The 15,838-nt window shown below is 50.0% G+C and overlaps 1 protein-coding gene across 1 annotated transcript; it reads left to right on the top strand.

Moving 5' to 3' along the window:
• The first annotated feature begins 7,378 nt into the window (after positions 1–7,378).
• On the top strand, positions 7,379–15,338 carry LOC128059992 (olfactory receptor 482-like). The gene is given in 5 exon segments (XM_052652209.1): positions 7,379–7,439; positions 8,056–8,122; positions 9,964–10,114; positions 14,560–14,914; positions 14,917–15,338. Coding segments are annotated over 5 exon segments (1,056 nt in total).
• Positions 15,339–15,838: the final 500 nt, after the last annotated feature.

Genomic DNA, 15,838 nt, shown 5'->3' with positions numbered 1-15,838 from the left:
GACGCAGGCCAGGAGAGCAGGCTTGTGGACGCAGGTGGGGAAGGAGAGGGAGGGGCACATGGAGAGAGGAGCACGGAGACATACACATCAGAAAATGCATCATGCGTTGATTTGTGGCAAAACCAGTGCAATACTGTAAAGTAAAAAACATATACCTGTATGCCTAACAGCTAGCCAGGGGGGATGTACTGCATGGCGCAGGGAATTCAAACCCAGCGCTCAGTGACAACGTAGAGGTGGGATGCAAGGCGGGGGGAGGGTCAGGAGGGAGGGGACATATGTGTACCTACGGCTGGTTCATGTTGATGTCAGGCAGAGACCAACACAGTATTGTGAATCAATTACCCTTCCATTTAAAAAGTTAAACTTTTTAAGTAAATTTTTTTTTTTAATTGGGGGCTTAGAGAAGGAGTGCCATTGCTTAAAGAAGCCAGCTTGAGACTCTCTCCCCCAAGTGAGAGCCAGGTCTGTTTCCCCAGAACCTCAAGAGCCGGGTCTATTTCCCCAGAACCTCAAGAGCCGGGTCTGTTTCCCCAGAACCTCAATAGCTCTCACGTAAGAGTGAAAGTGAGAGTTGCTTGGCTGCGTTCGACACTTTGCACCCCATGGACCGTGCACATCTGGGCAGCCTTTCCCAACCCGGGGACTGAGCCCAGGTTTCCCGCATTGCAGACGGGTTCTTTATCAGCTGAGCCACCACGGACGCCTTGTGCAAGAGGAGGAATTAAAGAACATGATCCATGTAAGGCTGCTTCCAGTTCTGACATTCACATGAAATCTGAACCCTCTTGGCAGGAGCAATGAACCTATATACTCATAAAACTGATGGCGCAAACTCCCTTACGTGTGATGTAACTCTGCTTGTCTTCCCAGCTATCAGGCGGCCAAAACAGGAACCAAAATGGCCCCAAGTAGCCCTGGGTAAAGAGCAGATTGTCAGTTGATAACCCTTTGAAAGACCACCAGAAAACCTGTTCCTCAGCCAAAGCTAAGTTTATTAAACCTACTGTGGTGAGAGAGAACACAGAAGCTTAGCAGTTCTCAATGTTGCTGTTCAGTCACTAAGTTGCGTCCAGCTCTTTGTGACCCACGGACGGCAGGACACAGGGCTCCCCTGTCCTTCACCATCCCCTGGGGTTTGCTCAGATACACATGCACTGAGTCAGCGATGCTATTTAATCATCTTACCCTCTGTTGTCCCCTTCTCCTCCTGCCCTCAATCTTCCCCAGCACTGTGGTCTTTTCCAGTGAGTCAGCTCTTGGCATCAGGTGGCCAGAGTATTGGAGCTTCAGCATCAGTCCTTCCAATGAATATTCACTTTTTATTTCCTTTAGGTTTGATTGGTTTGGTCTCCTTGCTGCCCAAGGGACACTCAAGAGTCTTCTTCATTACCATAATTCAAAAGCATCAGTTCTTCGACACTCAGCCTTCTTTACGGTCCAGGTCTCACATCCATACATGACTAGTGGGAAAACCATGACTTTGACTGGATGGACCTTTGTCAGTAAAGTGATGTCTCTGTTTTCTAATGTGCTGTCTAGGTTTGTCATACCTTTCCTTCCAAGGAAGGTAATTTCATGGCTACGGTCACTGTCTGCAGTGACTTTGAAGCCCAAGAACAGAAATTCTGTCACTCCTTCCACTTTTCTCCCTATTTGCCATGCAGTGATGGAACTGGATGCCATGATCTTCGTTTTTTGAATGTTGAGTTTTAAGCCAGTTTTTCGCTCTCTTCTTTCACCCTCATCAAGAGGCTCTTTAGTTCCTCTTCAGTTTCTTTCCTTCTTTTTTTTTTCACCATTGGTGGTTCTCAAAAGGAGGAAAGGGGTTTGACAGAGGATGAGATGGTTGGAGGGCATCACCAACTCAAGGGACACAAGTCCGAGCGAGCTCCAGGAGGTGGTGAAGGACAGGGGGGCCTGGCGTGCTGCAGCGCGTGGGGTCACAAAGAGTCCGACACGACTTAGCAACTGAACAGCAAATTTAAAGAATGTGGACGACAGGCTTCAAGTGGTTTAAGGTGGATTTTCCAAATCAAGGAGCAGATCAGGACTGGAAAAAGTTTGTGACATAATAGTTTAGGATTGACAGATACAAGGGGGGAAGGGCCTGAAAGCAAACCTTAACAAGTAAACTGCTGTTTGTTGAGAAAACTGTTTATCCAAGAGAGTGATCTATTGTCTTAACAAGAAAGATGTTTGCCTAGAGGTGCAAACTATTTGTTCAGAAAAACTGGCTGGCAGGAATTTCATAAAGCACGCAATGAGGTTATTTATTGGTTTATAATCATCTCTTCTGAGGTCTGAATTTCCAAGAACAATGCGCTCAGTTATGACGCAGACCTCAGTCCCCAAAGAGAGACTATGTGAGTACAGTTGATCTCCAAGCTCAAGTTTCATTTATTTTTTTAAAGCTACCACAAGATGCTATTCTGTTCCCATGGAAACAAAACTTCCCCTCCCTTCTTCCCACCAGTGACATTAAGCCTGTGTTCTAATGCTCCCACCTCAGCCCACAAAGTGAGCAGAGATAGATAATAAAGAAATAGCTTCAGGTGTGGAAGAGCTCATATCACTTGTCAATCAGGCTTGAAAGAATGGGGTTGTACGGAACCTGCTACTAACAACTAGAACCTTCTCATATTTTAAAAAATGTGTTGACACAATTAAGTCACGGGGACATACTGTACAGCATGGTGTCTGTGTGTGTGTGTGTGAGTCGCTCAGTCGTGTCCAACTCTTTGCGACCCCATGGACTGTAGCCCACCAGGCTCCTTTGTCCATGGGATTCTCCAGGCAAGACTACTGAAGTGGGTTGCCATTTCCTTCTCCAGTACAGCATGGTGACTATAGTTAAGAATATTGCATATCTGAAAGTTGCTTAGAGTAGATCTTAAAATTTCTCATCACTAGAAGAAAAAATTATAACTCTGTATGGTGACAGGTGTTAACTAGACTTACTATGGTGATCATTTCTCTGTATATCTTAAACTAACATAATGTTATAGGTCAGTTACATCACAATTAAAAAAGTGCTTTTAGAGGGCTTCCCTGGAGGCTCAGTGGTATATAATCCACCTGCCAACACAGGAGATGTGGGTTCGATCTCTGGTCGGGGAAGATCCCACGTGCCACAGAGCAGCTAAGCCCGTGCACTGCAACTGTTGAGCTCAGAGCCGTGTGGCAACTACTGAAGCCCGCAGGCCCAGAGACGGTGATCCGCAGCGGGAAGGCGCTGCAGTGAGACGTCCTCTAACCACAGCTAGGGAGCAGCCCACACGCAGAGAAGACCCGGCACAGCCAAAAACTAAAACAAATAAAACTATTTAGAAGTTAAATGCAAATGTAGGAACAGAATTTGAAAACAGAAAACAAACAAAAAAGTGTTTTTAAATAAAAGCGGAAACAGTTTTTAAAAACTGCCTGAGGTCAGTCGAGTAGATGCAGGCTCAGCAAGTGTGAATGAAAGCTTCTCGGGGGAGACAGAGAGGAGAAGCCTGAGAAGCGTGGACCATCTGAGACAGGATAGAGCAGACAGAAGCAGGGTCACGGCCAAGAGAGGGCCACGACCGTATGAACAGGAGGCTGCCATAGTAACAGGAAGTGAATGCGAAAGTCGCTCAGTCGTGTCCAGCCCTTTGCATTCCCGTGGACTATAGTCCATGAGATTCCCCAGGCCAGAATATTGGTGTGGGTAGCCTTTCCCTTCTCCAGGGGATCTTCCCAACCCAGGGATAGAACCCAGGTCTCCCGCATTGCTGGCGGATTCTTTACTATATCAACCGACAAACGCCCAAATCTCATTGGCTTACAACAGCAGAAAGTGTATTTCTCACTCTTGTTCACGTCTATCTTGAGTCAGTAGTGAGCCCGCTACTTTTCATCCCAAGCCTTGGGCTGATGTAAGAGAAATTCCTATGTCTGGACATGGCTGCTGTCACAACAGAGGGAAAGAGGGGACGTGGAGGACACGGGGTAGCTTCAGGCGCATCTGTGCTCACACAGGGCACAGAACACCTTCCTTCACACTCCCAGGACCAAGCCCAGTGATGTGGCCAAGCTTAACTGAAGCGAGGGAAGAGAACGGATATGAATTCTCTCCTTTTTTGGGAACTATAGTCAATTTATAATGTTGTGATAGCTTTGAGTGGAGAGCAATGGGACTCAGCCATACATATACCTGTATGAGAGTGGATAAAAATTTTATCCAGGGACTTTCCAGTGGTCCAGCGGTTAGAAATCCACCTGCCAATGCAAAAGACATGGGTTCAATCCCGGTCTGGGAGGATCCCACATGCCTCGGGGCAGCCAGGCCCCTGCACCACAAATACTGAGCCCACGCTCCAGAGGCCATGCTCTTGCAGCAAAGACCCAGAGCAGTCCCCTCCCTCAGGCAAGAACCGTTATCCAGGACTTCCTGGTGGTCCAGTGGTTACGACTCCACCATGGTGACTGCAGCCACGAAATTAAAAGATGTTTGCTCCTTAGAAGAAAAGTTATGACCAACCTAGATAGCATATTCAAAAGCAGAGACATTACTTTGCCAACAAAGGTCCGTCTAGTCAAGGCTATGGTTTTTCCTGTGGTCATGTATGGATGTGAGAGTTGGACTGTGAAGACAGCTGAGCACCGAAGAATTGATGCTTTTGAACTGTGGTGTTGGAGAAGACTCTTGAGAGTCCCTTGGACTGCAAGGAGATCCAACCAGTCCACCCTAAAGGAGATCAGTCCTGGGTGTTCATTGGAAGGACTGATGCCACCTCATGCGAAGAGCTGACTCATTGGAAAAGAGCCTGATGCTGGGAAAGATTGAAGGCGGGAGAAGGGGACGACAGAGGATGAGATGGCTGGATGGCATCACCAACTCAATGGACATGGGTTTGGGTGGACTCTGGAAGTTGGTGATGGACAGAGAGGCCTGGTGTGCTGCTGTTCATGGGGTCGCAAAGAGTCGGACACAACTGAGCGACTGAACTGAACTGAACTGCAGTGCAGAGGGCTTGGGTTCAACCCCTGGTCAGAGAACTAAGGTCCCACATGCCGTGGGAAGAACTGTTTTCCAAGAGCTCCATGGAGGAGCCCTGATGCTTAGGCATCATGACAAAATCCAGCACAACGAGGGAGACGCAGCACTCCTGGGGAGAGGACCGGCAGCTCGAAGCAGGTTCCTGGGGAAGACGCATCAGACACCTTGTGCAGGTGGGACCCAGCTCGAAAGGCAGAGGACTCGGCCCTGTTTCACTTCTGCTGGTGAGATTCAGCAGGTCTCTCCCACGTGAATCAACCTCCTCTTACCTGCAGGAAACATGGGCCGTTCAGCCACTCATCTGCTGAGACTCTCTCCCAGACCAGTAGTCTCGGGACTGAATCTCTCCTACCCAAACAAGTCATTTGCCTAACGAGGCCCTTGCTGTGTGCGGAGATGTCCCCTGGGATTGTGGAAACCCAAGTTGCCAAGGCCCCCGAGGAATGAGCCAATGTCTTCCTTCCTGGCCTGTGAGAATCAGGCTCTCTACACCTTGTTCTCCCGAGACTAGGCTCTTCAGGGTCCACACCTAGGGGCATCTGCCAAAGTTATTTATAACAGCGAAAACTTGCAAATACCTTATCATCAACCCAGGGGGCCAGTTAAGTAAATGAGGACACACAGCAAAAAAAAAAAAAGTGATGATTAAATACAACTATGTAGACCATTACTTATTGGTTATACGGGGAATGTCCACGGCGTGAGCGAGAAAGTAAATGACAGAATAGCTTGAACAGCATAATTCTGTCTGATTCTGCTTATGGGAAATTGTGGTCATGAGTGCATTAAGAAACGTGTGACAGGAACGCTCGCCAATGCCCATTTTCTGTGGTGCCAGGGTTTTAGATGACGTTCTGCTTTCTACTTGGTTCTTTTCTGTGTTGCTTACGTTTCTTTATGGCTAGCATGTGTTATTTCTACAAGACGTTAGAGCTATTTTGTAGGTGGGAAGAATTATGTTTTGTTTTTCTCTTTTTGGTGGAGAGATGTATTTGGAATATTGTTAAGCAAATCAAGCAATTATGGTATAATCCCATTATTGTACATTTATTTATTTGTTGTTGTTGTTCAGCTGCCCAGTCACATCCTTCTCTTGGCTACCCAGGGACTGCAGCCCACCAGGCTCCGTCATCCACGGGACTTCCCAGGCAAGAGCACTGCAGTGGGTCGCTGTGTCTTTCTCCAGGGGATCTTCCCAAACCAGCAACTGAACCCGCATCTCCTGCTTAGCTGGTGGATTCTTTACCACTGAGCCACCTGGGAAGCCCAGCTGTATGCTTATGGCAAGTATAATATGCATGCTTTTTTCCCAGAGATGTTCTGAAGGTCAGAGGAACTGACAGCTGGGGAAGCCACAGCTCCCAGTCAAAGAGCTCACGCGTTGACGTCATCGTTACTTCCCATCACTTCCCGTGAGACCTGAGGATTATGTTGACTGCGTCCCTGTGTACATCTTGGCTTTCCGAGTCTCAGTAACCTGGGAAGAGAGGCTCACCGTGGTTGGACGCTGTCAGTGAAGACCATCTGTCCACAGCTTTTCCCAGACAACCTTCCCCAGGACCTCTCCAGCATCCCTCGGGGACCACCTGCAGTTTAGGTCTGCTCCTGGGAGAATGAGTCACAGACTCCCTCTGGCACATTTCTGAACTCCCGGGGTCAGGATGAAAAAAAGTCAGATGAAACTTAAGACAAGAGTCTTCCCAGCAATAAGGAATCTCAAAGCTTTGTTACAACTCGTTGAGAAGTTCTCTTGAGAAAGCTGGTCAGAGGCCATTAGTGAAAAGGGGAGACAAATACCCCCAAGAGGTCTGCAAAAACCGGGCTCATGGACGGATGTTCTCCATTCAACCACAGGTAAGTGGGCTGAGAGATGGAATCCTAATTCCAGTGAGGTCTTGGCTTCCTTGATTCTCCCTTCTTCACGAACCTGCTCACACTATTCCAATCCAACCACCAGCCTGAACACTTGGGTGAACAGGGAGAAACTGGAGCTCAGAAGCAGTGAGCAGTAAGGTTGAAATTAATTTCCTTAGGGTGGTACCCTGGGGTCTCTTGGCTTTTATAGCTCACACCTGATCCTGTTTCAGCTTCAACCACCACCTTCACTTTGTAAACCAGAGACTTCAGAGCTCACCCTGACATGCTCTCCTCCTCACACGGCACTTCAGCCCATCACCAAATCCTGACACAGAGACAGCTGATCAGCTGTCAGATCTGCTTCCCTCTACGTGTCTCCACTACCGACACTCAAGTCTAAGCGACAAGTCCCTCCTAGACGACTTCAGTATCCCCCCAACAAATCCCACCCTGTGCCCAGCACACCCACAACAGACGCATTCTGAATGACCGAACATGTCCATCAACTCTGAAGCCTGCATCCCCTGCAAAGACCTTCCTCCCAAGCTTCAGAATGGTAGACCGCCCTCCGCCGTCTCCCGGATCTGTGTACTGGGCTCTCTCTGTCAAAAACAGGCCTCACCGGTACTTCCCTTGTGGTACAGTGGCTGACTCCGCACTCCCAATGCGGGGGCCTGGGTTTTATCCCCGGTCAGGGAACTAGACCCCACAAGCCACAACTAAGACCAAATAAACAAATTAATATTTTTTTAAAAAATGGAACTCAACACACCCCTCCTCAAGTCTATTATTCGTTAGAGTGAATGATGCCGTTGTTCACTCCATCACTCAAACCAGGACCCGGGATGTCACGCCTGACTCTCCTTCAGCCCACATATCCAACTAATGAGCAAGCAGGGATAAACCCATCTCCCAGCTCTTTCCCTGACCTTTCCTCTCTCTCCGGGAGCAAGGGTCTCCCCTACCTTGATCTCCATCGTGTCTCCAGTCCTAATAAGGCCATTAGAGTTTCTGTGAGCCAAGAAGACAACATCGTCTCAGCTAAGGCCACTGCGACCAGTTGCCAAATGCAGCTCCCCGCCTCCTGTCTAATTTCCCTTAAATTCACTTTAACAGCTTAGTCTGACAGGTCGCTGTCTTGTTTAAATGCCTACAAATGCTCTCCACTTAAGGGGCTCTCAACGCCAGTCCTCCAGAAGCTGAACGGCATTTCCTCATGGTTAAAAATGACCAGTACTGGTGAGTAAATGTCTGCTTTTAAAAAGCAAACCTGTGTACTGGTACATACTGCCTCGGCTTCCCTGGTGCCTCAGAGGGCAAAGCAACCACGGGTAACGCGGAAGACCCGGGTTCAATCTCTGGGTTGGGAAGATGCCCTGGAGGAGGGCAGGGCAATCCACTCCAGTATTCTTGGGGCTTCCCTGGTGGCTCAGACGGTAAAGCATCTGCCAGCAATGCGGGAGACCTGGGTTCGATCCCGGGGTCGGGAAGATCCCCTGGAGAAGGGAACAGCAACCCACTCCAGTACTCTTGCCTGGAAAATTCCATAGATGGAGGAGCCTAGTGGGCTACAGTCCATGGGGTCCCAAAGAGTGGGACATGACTGAGCAACTTCACTTTTCACTTATTGAGCATTTAAAGTTATAACCAAAAACAGCAATTCCTGTGCCCGAGGAAAGAGCAGGGGCAGTCAGAGGGAGAGCCGGGACCCATCCATGACACTGGAAGGCGTCCACGGGAGAGCCGGGACCCATCCATGACTCTGGAAGGCGTCCACGGGAAAGCCGGGACCCATCCATGACTCTGGAAGGCGTCCACGGGAAAGCCGGGACCCATCCATGACTCTGGAAGGCGTCCACGGGAAAGCCGGGACCCATCCATGACTCTGGAAGGCGTCCACGGGAAAGCCGGGACCCATCCATGACTCTGGAAGGCGTCCACGGGAACAGCAGACCTGCAGAAACTCGCACGGCCTCCCCATCCTTCGACGGCACCCATGGTCACGAGCCACCCCCCTGCTGACCTTGACGAGCCCCTCTTTCCTTCATGTTGGGACCCTTCAGTCTCCTTCACGCACTCACATCACCATGGCAGCCCCTCGTGAGCATCTCAGCAGAGGAGCTGGGGCCAGCTCTCTCATCCAGGAGTTAACCACTAAGAACCCTGGTCCTCCAAGGTCCAACCACACCCACTGTTTCCACCACCTCATCCCTTAATCCTGTCGGTGTCCTGACCCAGCTCAGGGACTCCTTGAAGAGACAGGCCAGGCAAAGCACGCCTGCCAGCTCCCATCTTGTTCTCTCTGAGGTCTTGAAGCATCACGATAGCTAGCATCTCTCCTCTCTGCAAACTCTGAGCCAATTAAGAGAGAGAAGATAGAAGCAAGGCAGACGGAGCGGGAAATACCAGCTGCCCGACTGAAAAAAACCCTGGTGCTCCAGAACATGACTCAGCCTTGTAAGTGGCCTTCTGAAAGCTCAGACAATGACCTGGTTTTCAGATGTACATTACAGAGAAGCAGAGCAGAGCGAAACCTGTGCTTCTAGTAAGGCAAAGGAGAGAGCAAAGCAGAGCTAGACGCATCCAGGGCCTCATCCCAGACTCGCTGGTCACAAAAATTCCTGCTCTAGGAGGAGAGGGCATCAGGACTGTTGCACAACGGGTCCTCGCTTTAGGGAAGGCCACATCATAAGCGCAGAAGAAATACCCCGTTCTTCTTATCGGCAAGAGACTGACTTGCCAGTAGATGCTGATGGCACATAGTCATGTTAGTAGCTTTGATTTAGGCGCCACCTGATTTAGACTTCCCTGCGGTTCAAATGGTAAAGAATCTGCCTGTCATGCAGGAGACCTGGGTTCGATCCCTAGGTCAGAAAGATCCTCCAGAGAAGGGAAGGGCACCCCACTCCAGTATTCTTGCCTGGAAAATCCCATGGACAGAGGAGCCTGGCAGGCTACAGTCCATGGGGTTGGAAAGAGTTGGACACGACTGAGCAACGAACACACACACAGACACCACCTATTTCTCGTTATCCCGAAAACTCTAAAGAGACGCTGTCTTATTCCTCCTTTGCTCCCAGCCTCATCCAGACCATTCAGAATTACGAAATGCAGCAAACCGGAAAGCCGCAGGCACAGATCCGGAGCCGACACTCCACTCGTCGAGCAGATGTCCAGCCAAAGAGAGCAGACCCTGGCCGGGACCCCACCCCAGGGTTTCCCCTCAGAACAGTGAGCAGCCGTGGCGATCTGAAAATCTAGATGGCAGGGTCCTCCAGACGGAAGTGCTTGGGAGCATGACGACAGCGGAGAGAGCCCCTCTGGGGAGGTCAGGGAGGAGGGCATGAGAAGGCTGGCCTGGGCTTGCTGGGGACGCAATTCTGCCTTCAGAATTGCGCCCGGCCGCGGACCCCAGAGCCGCAGATCTGCACGCCCTGCTGCCTTCGGTTAATAGCTAGCACACAGGAGGTTGCTCTTTGGTTACAGTCTTGTCGAACAGGAATTTTCGTATTTACTGTAGCTGCCCATTAGCCTGGATTGCCAGGGTCCAGCCCCGGTGGATCCAGGGTAATTCGAAGGTGGGGACGGAATAGGCGTCCTAGGAAAAAACTTATTTAATTACAGATAGAGAGAGATTAGAAAATTAGCGGAGAAAAAGAGGCTGAATAACTTGGTTTACGTGGGATACCAATAAAATTCCAAGACAAGGAATTTGCACCATCTATGTTGGGCCGCCGGTGCCACTTGAATATCGGAAGGTGCCCCTCCTTGGGCTCCTTCTCGCATGGAACTTAAAAACCGGGGCAAGTAAGTAGACATGGCGAGCACCCACGCTCCAGATGGGAATTCAGCCAGAAAAACGGGAGCAAGAAAGAAACGACACGGGGGAATCAATCTTTCCAGAAACTGATCCGATTTCTTTATTTTTTAGGTTTGCTTATATACCTTTTGTTACACGTAGGGATGAATACAGAGTCACACGGGGGTCAGCAGACCTGACATTTGTCAAAATCAGGTGCTTCACATAAATGTATAAAAAAAGGTTTCAGGGGTTTTACATCCTCTTCTGGCCATGAGGCCTGCTGACATTTTATGATCCTTTCTTTCTGATAACCAAAAAACTTATTTTTTCCAAGGGTGTTTTTTCTTAAACCAGGCACCATCCTCCAGATAAAGTTGCATTCCTATAGGGTGAGGGTGTAGTGAGTTACAATCAAGAAAGGAATTTATTTAACCCAAGGTTAACATGATTAATCTTAAAGGTTAATACTTATTTCTCCTATATGCTAGTTATATTCGTTATAAGGGCAGAGAATATGGAGATTTAGCAGCAAAACGTCAGCCAACAAATGAAAATCCTTTCACCAATGTTCCCCTTAAGATCTATTTAGTCTTAAGATAGTGATGAAGTTACATTTTTGCATAGCAAGGACACAGTGATTTATAACAAAGTACAGTGATCTATTACAAAAGAGAAAATTCATTAACTCAAAAAGTCTAGTATTGTTAACATCAAAAACTACTATATTTCCTTTCCTATATTCCAAATACATTGATTAATATATTCCCAGGTGCCTAAGGATATGGAGGCCTGGAGGCAATCATTGACTCAACAATGACAAAAGCGCTATGCTAATTAAGACTTTCAAAATACTCCAAGCTCTCTGTGCTGTTTCTGGTTGAGAGGTAGTAAACAATCATGTGGCAGGAGTATGGATAATCCTGTCACACAAGCTAGTCTGCCAGCAGAGAGGTTTGACCTGAGACACCCTTGTCACACCCAGGGCAGGGAATTAGCAGCAATTATTGGCACAACAAATGAAAAACCCTTCACCAATATAATTCCTAACCAACCCACTATACCAATAATTTCTAACTCCCCAAAAGAATCTGCCTTTAGTAAGTCTAAAACATCTTGTGCCTCTCACGATTGGGAGGCTGTAAACAATCACATGTGGCCGGACAAACCTGTACAAGCACGCTAGATAACCTTCAGAGGAGTTTGTAAGTTGAAACACTCTTGTCACGCCCAGGAATTTTTATTGACTTGGAGCTGTAGGTTAACTCCTCGCGAGAGGTCTTGGGGGTCAGCCCCCCGTAAAGCCAGGGGTGTAGGTGAGAGCATGAAACAGTAAAATAGGCAGACCCTGGTTTGGGGGGTAGATGCTCGGGAACAGGGGGTTTCCGGAGGCTGGATCCGCCTTTGTGTATGCCAAAGCCTCCTTCCTCAAGACCTTTGCCATGGGCGGAGTTCCTCACGCTGGCTCCCGGCGCCGGATAAATCTTTTTCTTAGCTAGTAGTAAATGATAGAATGGACTTGGCTCTGTGTCATTTCATTTTCTCCCCTTGGAGTCTCTGCTCTGTCGTAGACATGGATCAGAAACCCCAGGCTCCTGACAACGGCTCAGGAGCCTCCATCAAGAGCCAGGAGGGTCCCCAGATGGGAGTGGCAGTCTCCAACGGCTGTTGTAACAAAGTCCCACAAAGTGTGCAGAGTCACACAAGAGAAATATGCTCCCTTGTAGTTCCAGAAGCTACACGTCCAAAGTGAAGCTCCTAGCAGAACCGAGCTCCCTTGGAAGCCTCGAGGGAAGGATGCTTCCTTGTCTCTTCCAACTTCTGGAAGCTCTAGGCATTCCAGGTTTGTGACAGTCAGTTCAGTCTCAGCCATGTCCGACCCTTTGTGACCCCATGGACTGCAGCACGCCAGGCCTCCCTGTCCATCACCAACTCCCGGAGCACACGCAAACCCATGTCCATCGAGTCGGTGATGCCGCCCAACCCTCTCATCCTCTGTCATCCTTTCTCCTCCCGCCTTCAATCCCTCCCAGCAACAGGGGCTTTGGCCCTGAGTCAGCTCTTTGCATCACCCAACCTCTTTTCCTGTGGCAGCGTTACCCCGGTCTCTGCCTGTCTTCACACGGCCACCTTCCCTGAGTCTGACCCTTCACAGGCATTCTCCTCCCTGTGTCTCCCCGTTCTCGTCTTAACTTTGTCTGTTTGTTTGTTTGTTTACTTGGCTGTGCTGGGTGGTCTTGTTGCGGTGGGCTCTCTCCAGCAGCGGCACACAGCCTGAGTCACTCAGCGGCACGTGGGGTCCTCCTGGATCAGGGGACGAGCTCGTGGCCCCTGCGTTGACAGGGGGACTCTTCTTCACCACTGAGCCACCAGCGGAGCCCCCACTTTCTCTTCTCATAAGGACCCCAGTCCTAGTGGATTGAAGGCCCGCCCTAATCGAATAGGATCCGACTTGCTCACACCTGCAAAGACCCCCATCTCCAAATAAGGTCACATTCACAGGTACCGGGGTGGGGACTTCAGCAAATCTTCCTGACAGATACAAGTCAACCTGAACATGGGGACAAACCGCTGCTCTCCTGGGTAACCCTGGGCTCTGGTGACATTAGGCCCAGTCTCCTGCGTCCCTGGCCTGAGGGGCCGGCACTGTCGGCTCCTTTGCCCCAAAATAAGCTACAGATTAGTCCTGTCATGCATTCCCCCTCTGGGCCAACACACCAGGCCTCCAACACTCATCAGCAATGCCAGTTCCCCATGGAACAGGAAATTTGGGGACAAAAATGATTGTAACTATGCAAAAGGCTTGTGATAATTCATTTGACTGAGTTCTAATCCCACTTTCCTATGTCCTAGCTTTCTGACCTTGATCAAGTTGCTAATCTCACTAAATATAAGTGGGGATAATATCTCTACATAATATTTTTACATTCTATTTTTTAATTTATTTTATTGAAGTATAGATGATTTATAATGTGCTGATTTCAACTATACAGCAAAGTGATTCAGTTACACATAGCTAAAGGTTCTTTTTCATATTCTTCCCCATTATGGTTTATCACAGGATACTGAATGTAGTTCCATGCACTGCATAGTAGGGCCTTGCTGTTTATCCACCCTGTATGTAACAGTTCGTGTACATGCTACAGTCTGTATACATGCTATGCAATAGTCTGTACCTGCTCATCTCAAACTCCCAAGCCACCCGCATGCACGCCGTGCCCTTTGCAAGCACACGTCTGTGCTCCGTGCCTGTGAGTCTGCTTCCGGTTCATGGGCCAGTTCACTCGCATCATCTTTTAGATTCCACATGTGATGCCAAATGGTGCTTGTCTTCCTCTTCCTGACTTCCTCCACTTAGCATGATGGCCTCTGGGCCCCCACGCCGCCGCGGGTGGCGATATTTCGCTCTCCTTACGGCCGACTGACACCCCACGGCATACCTGCCTCACATCTCCTTTATCTCTTCAGCTGCCAGTGGACATTTAGGTTGCTTCCATGCCTTGGCTATTGTGAATAGTTAAATGGACATAGTATCGAAATGAGAAAGCATGTGTGTGCTTTCAACAGCCGTTTAGGAAATGAGTTAGCACGTGACACACAGTAGGTGTTCAATCCACACCAGCATCCCGCTAGCACCACCCACTCCAGGGGCATTAAGCGAACGTCAGCCCGGACCCCGGGTCTGCCTCGAGGGTGTGAGCGGGTCTGAAGTGGGCATCTCTGCCCTGACAGGTGCCCCACAGCTGAGAACTGCACCCACGTCAGCTGGTTCGTCCTGCTGGGCTCACAGCGCGGGCGGGGCTCGGGGGCGGCCTCTTTGCGCTCTTGCTGCTCACCCTCCTGGGCAACCTGGGCGTGATCAGCCTGATCCACGCAGAGCCGCAGCTGCACACGCTCACACTTCTTCCCGAGCGTGCTTTCCACCATAGCCTGCTCCTTCTCCACGGTGAACACCCCTGGGCTGCTGCGGGGCTTGCTCGCCTCCAGCCAGTCCATCTGCTTCGCAGGCTGCATGGTCCAGATGGCCCTCATGGCACTCCATGGCACCGCCGAGTGTCTGATCCTGGCCGTCATGGCCTACCACCGATTCGCCGCTGTCTGCCACGCTCTCCTCTACCGCAGCCTCATGTCCCCACGTCTCTGTGTCCAGCTGGTGGCGGCCACCTACATGGCTTCTGTTGCCAGTTCAGCTTTGCTGACCAAGACCGTCTTCAGGGTGCCCCACTGTGGCCCCAAATCATTAACCACTATTTCTGTGACATCCCCCCGGTGCTCCAGCTTGCCTACAGAGATGCAGCCCAGGCTGAGGCCGTCATCTTCCCATCTGCTGCCCTGGTTATCCTCCTTACCATCGCCGTTACCCTGGTCTCCTATGCCTACATCCTGGTGACCGTCTGCACAATGCGTTCCCTCAAAGCTCAGAGCAAAGCCCTCTCCACGTGCGCCTCCCACCTCGCCCTCCTCTGCCTCCTCCACGGCACCATCACCTCTATGTACACCCAGCCAAGCTCTCGCAGCTCCTCGGAGCAGAACGAGGTGGTGTCTGTCTTCCACATGGTGACCATCCCCTCGCTGAACCCTCTGATCTACAGCCTGAGGAATACAGACGTGAGGGCTGCTCTAAAGAAGAGATGCCTCGGCCTGCCGCCTTCCTAACGCAGGGTGGAACAGTCTACCCCCAAGCTATAACGTGGCAGGCGTAAGGTAAAGCATGGGTGATGTTAACCCATTCCCCTGAATGGAGGGAAGCCTGTACCAGCAATGTTTAAATGACTAACACATACCAGTTCATTCAATCTTCACACAACAAGTTGAAATGAGTACTATTATTTATCATCCCTTAGGAATCTGAGGCACAGAGAGGTTGAGTAAACGGCCCGAGGTCACACAGCAAACAAGGACCAGAGCCAGCGTGTGCATCCAGCCAGCCTGGCCCCGAGATCTGGTTCTCAACCAGTGCGTTATTTTGACTTTTTCTGTCGCGCGCATCTCACCAGCAGACACCGAACACAGCTCTTCCTTAACTCCAAGCGTCATGAGGAGGAGCCGGATCACGGCATTACACGCGGTACGGGCGCACCTGAGTTCATGCTGCCATTGAGCTTTTCTCTCTTTCGGCAGCTGTGAGATGTCGAGTCGGGGCACACAACGCTGAC

The sequence above is a fragment of the Budorcas taxicolor genome, chromosome 15 (assembly GCF_023091745.1).
Source record: "Budorcas taxicolor isolate Tak-1 chromosome 15, Takin1.1, whole genome shotgun sequence".
NCBI lineage: Eukaryota > Metazoa > Chordata > Mammalia > Artiodactyla > Bovidae > Budorcas > Budorcas taxicolor.
The sequence above is the reverse complement of the archived record's forward strand: the minus strand, read 5'-3'. Positions and strand labels throughout refer to the sequence as shown.